At 38.5% G+C, this 11,740-nt stretch overlaps 1 protein-coding gene across 1 annotated transcript; it reads right to left on the reverse strand.

The window, feature by feature from the left end:
• Positions 1-1,099: 1,099 nt before the first annotated feature.
• LOC130429761 (uncharacterized) lies at positions 1,100-8,260 on the reverse strand. The gene is made up of 5 exons (XM_056758516.1): positions 7,935-8,260; positions 7,462-7,731; positions 3,476-3,772; positions 2,009-2,128; positions 1,100-1,578 (listed from the first exon to the last, which is right to left on the reverse strand). The coding sequence occupies exons 1-5, from the start codon at positions 8,002-8,004 to the stop codon at positions 1,511-1,513; spliced, it is 825 nt and encodes a 274-aa protein (XP_056614494.1). The 5' UTR covers positions 8,005-8,260; the 3' UTR covers positions 1,100-1,510.
• Positions 8,261-11,740: the final 3,480 nt, after the last annotated feature.

Below are 11,740 nucleotides of genomic sequence, written 5' to 3' on the forward strand. Positions count from 1 at the left end.
GCCCTAACCTTGAGGTTGAGTCAACTTCGTTCACTCCAATGGAATCCTTCATGGTGACAGTGACACCTTGTGGTCACTTGCGCATATTCATTTAATCAAACAATGACGACATTCAGACACTCAATGGCAAAATTATAATAAAAAAATAAGAATAAAAAGTAAAAGGTGTTGATTAATTATGAGCAGTGTGTAGTAGAAATAAATCACAATGACATCCCCAATTTAAAATTCTTATTCTCCATTGAAAGATTATATTTTCTGTAACATTTTTCATCAAAAGATCCGAAGGATTAACGATGCAGATTTTTTCCACAGCCTTTACCTAGAGGTTGAACAATTTTGAGTGAATCTCCCCAAGTGAATTTGGCTTTTTCCTGTCCTGCATGTATTTCCTGTCCGGCATGTATCATCTTGACCTTTCAGCATGCAGGTAAACTTATGATTGCACTGAACATCCCAGATGATTTGTAAACATAAAAATATTTAAGAGCTCAGTGTTGAGTTTACAATTGACCGGTCACCAGAGTTTGATTGACAATCAATCTGACCGCATATATATTGTATATGCCATTCAAAAATTGAAAGCGAAGACATTATTTAATACCAAAAGATCTTCTCTGTCGGCGCATTGTTAGTATTCGTTTCAAAATAATGCAATTTCATATCATATAAGCCTCCTGGTCTCTCCATGGATGTTAAGGACTTGGATAAAGTCCAACTTTGCCCCGTTTGGACTCGTACTGTAGGACTTACCTGATAAGGACTTGGACTTGACTCGGACCCAACACAACTATTTCGTTTTTGATGGTGATCTTTTCTGCATTTTAGTCGAGGGAGCACTGCAGGCCAATTGAACATAACATACATCTACAACTCTGTGTTCGTATTTGTACGGATGTTAAAGTGTGGGTTTGTATGTGTGTACTGAAAATTGTATATACATTTTCAAACAAAAGGAATCATATTTTACATCAAATCCCATTCCGTGTTTCGAGTCTCTGTAGCACACTAAGATTTGAAGGTTTTTCCATTGATACATGTTTTTTATTCTTCTTGTACAAAGATAAAAGTTTAGCTAGATGTTGATGAAGTTCAGAACCCTGTAAGTTTTCACCATAAAGAAATGACGGATCGTAAATGTCTATTGACTGTTATGTAAACAGACTTGTTTTTAAAGGGTTAAAACTCTGCAAATGAAGGAATGTTTAATAGTTATGAACTGGAAAGCTTTCTGTTAAAAGATTTCGTTGTCAAAGTCAGCAACAGTGGGAAAATGTGAATGTAATATTTTTATGTCCATATAACTCACTAACATATAACCAAACTCACTGAAAGGATGAAAATGTCTATTAATCTTTAAATTTTTTTAACACACTTTATATGAGTAATGGAACACAAGAAATTTACTATGTGTAAGTCTTTTACTGGTCTTTTACTAAGTCTTTAACCAAGTCTTTAACTTTTGCCAATGTAAGAGAGGCCAGCTAGTGAAGAGGCATGCAAGTGAACCTCACTCCCTGACCTCAGTAGGTGCTCTATAAGATGCTCGAGGCTGCGGTTGGATTGGACCCTCTCGACCTATTAACAGAGATTCAAGAAATAGCATTAACATGTGAACAAATAAGATAAAGCATATTTTCCGTGCTGTCCACGACAAGGGACATGCAGTTTCACACTAATAGACTGAGAGAAAAACAATAGGGTCCTCATTATATGTTAATCATTATATTTGCAGACATTATTGAAACGATGGCAACTTATTGAGATATCAAAGCCATACACTTACCCCTAACCTTACCCTAAACCTAAACTTTATGAATAAAAATGAATTAAACCAATTTTAGTTAAAACAAATATCTTTGTGAACTGCAATGTGATAACAAAAAGTGTGTTTTCAGCGAGTGGATGATAAGAACCCTAGATACTACTTAAATGTGTTTACTAAAATTGCACAGCACAACAAAGATCAATTTTTATTCACATTGTGTCAGTTAAACAAGATTCTTACCTCGACGTTTGTGGCAATAGAAAATCAAACCAGCAACAGCAATAACCAGGACAAGTGTAAAAACACAAATTCCTGCTGTCCACCCTGAAGACAGACCGGTGGATGATCTTTGACTCACAACTGTCATGACAGAGACATTATTCATATTATAACCGAAATTATCAGTCTGATCATATTCACCAGAAACCACCATCAGACAAGAGTAAAACACTTTATGTTGATCTATATGATCTGTTAAAAGTGAACAGCCAAAAAAGAAGCAATAATATTCAAATAATGGTTGAATGATTGAATGATGTCAATGTTGTATTGATGTCATGCATTACTGTATGCTAACCATGTGTGCATTTTATGTGCATACATGCATTACAAAAGTAACGATATGACATTTATGTGTTTGAGTAATAAAATTAGCAACGTATTATTAATACAATTTGGGAAATATTATAGTGGGTACAATATTATTCATGCACACTACAGATAATTTAATAAAAAAATTAAGATGTGTTCGTTTTGTTACCATAATTTAGACATTCTGTCACCAGAGACAAATCTTTGATTAAAATGCTTTCTCGTTTCTGGAATTCGATGATTGAGATACACGGACGGATTCTACAAAAGAACTGAAAGAAGCGAAAGGGTAAAGAAGAAACGATGATGTTGTGTGTTAAATGTCATTAGACTCTGTTATAGTGGACTCTAAGGGTGCGTTCATATTTGTAGTTCAGTTCTTTTGGTTATTTTTGTCCGGACCAAGAAAAGAAAATGATTAATTTAGCGTTCAGACTGACATTTTAGCAGTGAACCTAAAGATACCAAATTTAACATCTTACGTGTAAAGTCGCAACATCTTTTGACAGGCTTTATGATTTATCTTTTAAAACAGAACTTACCGTTCATCCAAAACAATGCTGTGTGTTGGGTTATACATGCTCAGTGTATGCCTGTGCATACGAGGGTATTTTTTATCAAGCTGATAACTCGCAAAAGCAATATTAAACAGTCAAAATGGCACCAGGAATTCTCCATCACACGGGCAAGCACAGATCTAATAAACACTCCTTTTATATTAAAAAAATCACTTGGGTTTTTGTATTGTTAATACTTCTGGTTTTGGTTCGATTCTATGCCTTTGTTCCGTGGTGCGTTCATATTTCAATCGAACCACGCCACAGTTTTCTTGAAAGTGGTACACCTTTTCAGGGGTTTCAGTCTACTTGTTTGGTGCCCACCAGGGTTTGGGCGATAGGATTCCCACTTTCACAAATAAAACGCACTTACAGAGCAATCGCACCAGTTTGATTTGAGTTTGATTTAATCGAACCAAACATGGCATAAGTGAACACACCCTAACTCTATTGTGTTTGGTGTCTCTAGAACCAGACTTTGATCGTTTCTCTACTGTTGTGGTTCCGATTGTGAATATTATTTGTATAACAACATTAAAGTAACGCTTGAGATACTCACCAACACCGAATCCCTTTATTGTCAATGTTCCTTTAATGATCTCTAGTTGATAAATTCCAGTTTGTTCAGATGTGATGTTTGTGATGGTGAGATCTCCAGTCTGATTGTTCATCTTCAGTCTGTCAGTAAATCTCTCATCAGAGTCATAAACTGGATCACTGTTGATCTCACTGTTGATTCTAGCTATGCGACAGACATTAAACCTCCACACTGTCACATCTTTACTCTGTAGTTTAGTAAGAGAGTGTAAAGTGACAGAATCTCCCTCAGTCACTGACTCTACTACAACAGACATTTCTGCAGACACAAAAATAGAAAGAGATGAAACATACTTACAAATACAGTAAACAGATTCATTTGAAATCTTTGATTTAGTAAATCTCATGTTTTCTGCTACACTGAATATGAAAGTCAATAGGCCTTATATGCTACATATATTTTTATACGGGGGAATGGTCTCAGATCACTTGCCATAAACATTCATATGTAGTAATGAGCACAGACGTTTGAGCTTCAAACTATGATTACATGCAGTCAGAGGAAATCAAAGCAACGTATATTTAGCTGATTTTACAATCTCTATCCCTTTAAAACCGCCTTTGAATGTGCATCTGTCACATGTAGTTCTTCTGTGTGAAAGCAACTGTGCAAGAGATCAAAGGAAAAGACACATCTTCCGACTGTGGTGTTTTTGAAACTGTAGAACATACGATTCTTATTGCTGTGGTCAAAACAGCGGATGCTAAACAGACAGTCGGTTGCACCCCACTGTTGTAAAATATTACAGTTTCAGGAGTGAGTTGTGTTATGTATTCTGTCTCTTACTGCAGATTTCATTCGTTATTGTGATTTACTGAACAATAAACAAAGGGCCAGCTTTAGTAACAAGGGCAACTAGCCCGAGAGTGCAATTTAAAAAAAACACTAAGGGGAGTGGAAATCTATGAAGAGAGATCTCATGTCCATAAAGGCCAAACCAAGAAGCAGTACAATTGTCACAGGGTTTAAACACCCGCTGAATCGCCATGGAAGCTTGTCATTCACGTTGGTGAGTAATACTGGCGTCTGTCTTCTCCTTTACTCATAAATGCTCTGATCTGTGATCTCTTCCATAGAGCCTTGGCATGAAACGGGTCAAATACGTTTTGTTTTCTCAGCAGATTTTGAAGTATGATCTGTATATATATAATCTGCTATATATTTTTGCCGTGCATGAGTGGGAAAGTGATTTGCGATTTACTGCAAGATGCCGCTGGTTCGCTGAATGCAGGAAACATGATGGGGTGTTAGAGTGTAGGAGATTGTAAAAGTATGCCGATGCAGATCCAGTGATAGTCCTGTAGACAAGCATTAGTGCTTTGAATCTAATATGCGGCTTCAACCAGTAGCCAGTGGAGAGATATGAAAGGGGAGTCACATGAGCCCTTGGGCTGTTGAATGATGATGCGTACTCCTGCGTTCTGAACCAGCTTGAGTGGTTTGTTAGCTTTTGCAAGAACACCAACAATGAGAGCATTGCAGTAGTCCAACCTTGAGATCACCAGGTCTAACCTTTCTAATGTTGAATAAGGCATATCGGCATGACCGGGTTGTCTTTGCAATGTGATTGTGATGAGCAAGCTTGTATGAAAGCCGTGATGGAATGACGCGGAGAGTCAGCTGCTCGATGCTTCGGCTTCGCTTCTCTCACTGAGGAGATCATAAGACTTAAAGGACAAGCGGCCGGCAGTGGCCTGGAGGTGGTTATACATTTACATTTATGCATTTGGCATTGAATTATCCTATACATTTATACTTAGGTATCTGCAATCCCCTGGGATCAAACCCACAACCGTGTGTCGTAAACGCAATGCTCTTACCACTGAGCTACAGGAACGCTAGTGCATAAACTCTCCTCTAGCTGATTGTAATCAGACGGTTGATTTGCATTGTATCATGGGAAATATGAGTGAGCAAGTATACGTTGGATATACTCCAAAATCAGAATGCATTGTGGGTCAAAAGTATGGACAAAATGTATGGAATTAGTTGATAACTCAGAATTCGGACAACACTACAAAATGGCGGACACCAGATATACTTCACTATTTAGGAGATAGGGGGCGTATTCAGAGACAGCTTCACTGTCGCTCGTCTCATCGGATGTCGCAAGGCTTCCTTTAAAATGAATGACATTTCCTCGCTTTATCGCTAGGTGTCGCAGGCTGTGTGAAGCTTCACATTCAAGGTGGTCATGGGATATTCATACAAGTTAATACCAGGAGTAAACAATGTGATTTCTCATCTGTGATCAAATTTGTCACCTTAGAAGAATGATAATTGTAGTTGAGTAGACGGGGCGAGACCGTGGTTCGAGACCGGTGAGTAATTGTTAATTAGTGCCAGCTGTGCGCACACCGGGCTCGAATCATGTAGGAGATAGGGAGCATATAAAAGGAACGAGCGACCGGACCGTCGAAGAGAGAGGTCCGGGCCCGAAATGTTTGTATTGTATTTTCTTATGTTTTACTGTGTTGTTCGCCGGCGGTCGTCCGTGAGGGGCCGCCGGCTGTTATGTTTATTTATTAAATGTTTTAAATGTTTGCCGGCTCCCGACTCCTTCCTTCCCTACTTGAATCTTATTACATTGGTACCGAAACCCGGGAGGAAGGAGAGACATGCTGTCGGAGAGCCCTCGCTGCTGAGGGGCATCGCGGTGCTGAGGAGTTCGGGCAGCGCGGACGAGCGACGTCCGCCAGTGGCTGCCCGAGGCGGTGGTTCTGGAGCGAGGATTCGGATGGAACGGAGAGATCGCTGCCATGCTCCTGGGCCGAGGTGGGGTGGTGGCCGTCCAAGAGGGAGCGGAGGAGTCAGCGCCGTTGGCCGTGAGCCGGAATCCTGCTGCCAACAGCCATGATGGTGAGGGGCAGGAAACGGCGGACTGACTCGCTGCCGATGCCCTCACATGGAGGAGACATCGCCAACCGCCAGGAGGCCGAGGAGGATCGGGCCGTCCAGCACCACTGCATAGCACCGCGTGGAAGAGCCTCTTGGCTGGTTGAGGAACGAGCGGCAGCATGTCGGGGAGCCAGACTATAATTTTTTTTCCCTCTCTCCCCTCTCTCTTTCCGGTTGCTCCGAGGGCTCCCGTCTCCGTTGTCTCGCCTCGTCGCTGCATACCCTCCACCCCAACCCCCCCCGAGGGAGGGGGCGGGAGCTTGCACAGTCGCGGGGGTACCCCCCGGCCTGTGAGGGGTGATGGGGGTATGTAGTAGAGTAGGCGGGGCGAGACCGTGGTTCGAGGCCGCTAAGTAATTGTTAATTAGCATCACGTAGGAGATTGGGAGCATATAAAGAAACAATGGCGACCGGACCGTCAAAGAGAGAGGTCCGGGCCCGAAGTGTTTGTATTGTATTATCTTATGTTTTACTGTGTTGTTTGCCGGCGGTCGTCCGTGAGGGGCCCCCGGCTGTTATATTACTTTATTAAATGTTTTGAATGTCTTCCAGTTCCCGACTCCTTCCTTCCATACTTGAATCTTGTTACATTGGTGCCGAAACCCAGGAGGAAGGAAGGAGACGGGAACCGGCAGACATTTTAAACATTTAATAAAATCATATAACAGCCGGTGGCCCCTCACGGACGACCGCCGGCGAACAAACAAACCAAAACATAAACAGCCGGCGGCCCCTCACGGACGACCGCCGGCAAACAACAACACAGTAAAACAAATACATACACAGACATGTTGGGGCCCGGTCCTCTCTCTTCGACGGTCCGGTCGCTCGTTCTCTTATATATTTAAAATATTAAGAGTTAACTATACTGACATGATCATGTCACAACAGAATGTTTGGTCAATTTAACCACCATACAACAACATTAATATGTTTATGAGGTTATGTACAGTATAACAATATCTCTAATTTCGCACTGTTTTTTTTTGTCCAGTGTTGACTGATTATGAAAATGAGGACACTATAAAAGTAAAGCTTGAGATACTCACGAGCCTCTGATTTGGTCCTGTTTTTATTTATGACGAAGTCTAGCTGACAAAATTCAGAGTCGATGGTTGCAATGTTTTTGATTGAAAGATTTAACATCGGAGTACATCTCTTATCAGACTGCAATTGTGATGCAGATTGTGATTCCGTGTTTAGTTCAGCGACGTCTTCAAATGTTATCCGTGTGCCATTAACATCAATGTGTAGAGTGAAAGATTTTCCCTTCATCACTGTCACGGACTTCACTTCATGTGCATCACCACCAAACACACCTGCATACACAAAACACAAATAGTCAGAGATTAAACAAACACATAACAACACATCTATATTCAATGTCAATTAAAGGTTTTGATCTTTGAGTTTTGATAAGTAAATCTTACGTTGTTGTTTACAGTTTACATTAAATATAAAGTCAGAATATTCAAGTTGAAAATGTTGTAGACATGTTTATATGATGAATAAATGAACATACCATTGATGAATAAAGAGATAATGAGAAGGAAAGATATTGTCTTCATTTTGTAGTTGGAGTTTGACTTCATAAAGATGATCAGTAAAGTTTACAGGTGTATTTGAGCTCAGACTGTTAGTCAGTAACACAACTTTTGTCCAACAGATGACTGAATGAGCCCTACTTGGCCAAATGCACCCGAAAACAAATAACAACCAGCCAATAACAGAGCGACATAATAGCTGCGTTAATTCCCCAGTTGTGGTCTTTGCTCTTGACCACTTGACTACTTAAATGACGTATTTCCTGTTTCAGATGCAAAAATTAATTGTTGGCCATAGTAGCGGCTGATAGAGGGTTGTTTTAATTTTATCGGTATTTATCCAAAAATTGGATGTATTAAAGCTGACCTTCAGATGCACGCTGGTTGCGGTTAAAAACACTACAGAGCTTTCTTGTGTGTGTTGTGGTCGTTCACTTACTTCTATTATCAAAATAACTAAAGGGAGAGACCATCAAAGGCAATTCACCAAGAATGCATTATTCCCATTACACTACAGTAATTGTCCTTTGTAAATATAATCATGCAGTTGTTTACAGTAGCAATTGGCAAAACATTTCCTGTTACGTGAGGCAGATCCCCAGACCCTCCCGTCCCTCGCTGCAATTTTTTAAAGCGATAGTTCACCCAAAAATGAAACTTCTGTCATGAATTACTCATTCTCAAGTTATTCCAAAACTGCATACATCTTTTTGTTCTGATGAATACAGAGAACGATTTTTGGATTAACACTTGTAACCAAACTGTTTTTGCAACCCATTGACTACCACAGTAGGTAAAATTACAATGGTAAAAAGTACCCCACAACTTTTTGCTGTCCTACATTCTTCAAAATATCTTTTGTGTTCCACAGAACGAAAAGATTATAATGTTTTTTTTCCTACTAAGGGAGTCAATGGGGATGTTTTAAGCATCCTTCAAAATACCTTTCTGTTTGTCCATCAAGATCTATCAGTTATCATTATCGGCTAAAATTTACATTTTGGTTACATTTTTCAATTGTGTTAAAGTGTTTTCGGGAACTAAAATTAGGGCTCCAACAACTGATCAATTATAATTGATAATGAAATGATGTCTACATTTTGTGCATTTCTATGCCAGTGTCTCTGTCAAGTTCAGATGAGGAATTTGATGGTGCCAGCCATGATCATCCATATCCACTTCCAGAGGATATCATTTTTCCTTTGAAGACGGTCTCAGATGTTTATGAAATGGAGCAGAAATTGGCAGACCCCAGCCTCCAGAAACAAGTGCTATATGTTCCAACATGTTTCAGAAGGTTCCCAGCTCTGAACGTTTATGTTTTTGCACGTACACAATTTTGTTTCTTTATTTTTTTTTAAATACTGCTTGGACATTTTCTGTATTTTCTGGCAGCATTCTTATAAAAGCACTGAGATATAACCGAAATAGTCATTATACCATTTAGAAAAACAACAAATTAAATTTTTACAGTTCCCTCATTTTTTTTTCAGGTTACTTTTTTGTCATCTCCTCAATAATAATAGACCTATTTTCCATTAGGTTGCTTGGGTGGCAGAAATTGGAGGGAGTACTGTTGATGAAGCAACAAGAAGAATGATGGCCTTCCTTTTTGACCACCAATTAGAAAAAGAGTAAAATTTTGTTGGCCGCATGGAAACCGGGAGTTTCGGGCCCTCAGACTGTTTGAGGTTATTTATGGTATGTTTACTTGCTCTCGGCTTATTTGTAACATTCATATGCAAACAGGTTATGAGGTAGAGTTGAGTTTGTTCATGAATTAGTTGAATCAAATTAGTTTGATTGTATGCAAATAATAAATACATTTAGTCATTTAGCAGGCGCTCTTATCCAAAGCGACTTACAGGTGAGGTAAGCAATAGAAGCAATTGGAACGACCTTTAATGGACAATCATGATTATGAGTATATGGACCATGTGTATAGCTTATTTTAATGATAAGTAACATCATTTGTGGTGCAGTAATCAAAAAATTCTAACTTTTAATAAAATGTACACACACAGGACAGAGGACTGAGGAGCTGCAAAGTTTCTTTTTGGGTAAAATGTATTAAAGGTCAAGGATTGTTTAGTGTTTGATTGTGATCAAATACATCCAGAACAATAAGTTTGTTTCTACATAATATATGTGTATGTTTATTATGCATATTGATTTTGCTTTTATAAACCTAATTATTTCCTAAACAGATATATATTTATATCTACTTACTGTATATCAGCCTCAGGAGCTGATTAAGATCTGACTGCTGCATAAAACATTCGTATTATTTTACACATTACCTTGCAAATTGAATAACAAGTTTAAAAAAAAGTAGTGATGTATCGGGGCTAAACGTATGTCGGCACACAGGGAAAATTGCCCGATTATCAATCCAGCCCTAAACTTGAGGTTGAGTCAACTTCGTTCACACCTTGTGGTCACTTGCGTGTATTGATCTAATTAAACACTGACGACTATTCAGACACTCGATGGCAAAATTATAATAAATAATAAGAGGTGGCAAAACGTATAGAGTAAAAGGTGTTGATTAAAGGTGTTGATTAAATGTGATCAATGTGTATTAGAAATCACAATGACATCCCCAATTTAAAATTCTTATTCTCCATTAAAAGATTATGTTTTTTTAACATTTTTCATTAAAAGATCATAAGGATTAACGATGCAGATTTATTTCCACAGCCTTTACCTAGAGGTTGAATAATTTTGAGTGAATCTCCCCAATTGAATCTCTGGCTTTTTCCTGTCCTGCATGTATTTAACAATATAAGAGCGTCATCTTGTGTCCACAGCAGATATTCACACCACAAGAGAAGCTTAAAGGGTTTCTCTGAAATGAACATTTTGTCATATTTTACTCACCCTCTTGAAATTTTTAAGACTGTAAACTCGGATTTGATGAATTTGTACTTGGACTTGAACATTTTAGATTTTTTTTAAATAGGATGATCTGTGTAAATCGTTTGTGTGTTGTTTAATTTACCTTAGTTTGTTTCATTTATTCATTTAGTTGAGGCTTAATAAGACATTAAAAAAATTATGAAAGATGTAAACATCATCTTGACCTTTTGAGCATGCAGGTAAACTTATGATTGCACTGTAAATTGCAAATTGATTTGTAAACATAAAAATAGAGCTCATTGTTGAGTTTATGCAATATGAGACATGCAAAAATTGAAAGCAGAGACATTATTTAATGCCAAAAGATCTTCTCTGTCGGCGCATTGTTAGTATTCTTTTCAAAATAATGCAATTTCATATAAACCTCCTGGACTCGCCATGGATGTTATGGACTTGGACTAAAGTCTGACTTTTCCCCATTTGGACTCGAACTGGGAGTAGGACTTACCTAATAAAGACTGAGACTTGTCTCGGACCCAACACAACTATTTCGTTTTTGATGATGATCTTTTCTCCATTTTAGTCGATGGAGCGCTGCAGGCCAATTGAACATAACATACATCTATAACACTGCTTTCGTATTTGTACGGATGTTAAAGTGTGGGTTTGTATGTGTGTACTGAAAATTGTATATACATTCTCAAAGAAAGCCATCATATTCTACATCAAATCACAAATCCCATTCTGTGTTTGGAGTCTGTAGCAAACTGAGATTTGAAGGTTTTTTCATTCATACATGTTTTTTATTCATTTTTTATTCTTCTTGTATGAAGATAAAAGTTTAGCTAGATGTTGATGAAGTTCTGAACCCTGTAAGTTTTCACCATAAAGAAAATTTCAGATCGTCAATGTGTATTGACTGTTA

The sequence above is a fragment of the Triplophysa dalaica genome, chromosome 10 (assembly GCF_015846415.1).
Source record: "Triplophysa dalaica isolate WHDGS20190420 chromosome 10, ASM1584641v1, whole genome shotgun sequence".
Classification (NCBI taxonomy): domain Eukaryota; kingdom Metazoa; phylum Chordata; class Actinopteri; order Cypriniformes; family Nemacheilidae; genus Triplophysa; species Triplophysa dalaica.

Excerpts from the sequence above, each read along its gene's own strand:
- LOC130429761 (XM_056758516.1), bottom strand. The coding sequence starts at position 8,004 with ATGAAGTCAAACTCCAACTACAAAATGAAGACAATATCTTTCCTTCTC. Across the intron at positions 7,732-7,934 it reads TATCTCTTTATTCATCAATG|GTGTGTTTGGTGGTGATGCA; the intron begins GTATGTTCATTT and ends TTGTGTATGCAG. Across the intron at positions 1,579-2,008 it reads CTATTGCCACAAACGTCGAG|GTCGAGAGGGTCCAATCCAA; the intron begins GTAAGAATCTTG and ends CTCTGTTAATAG.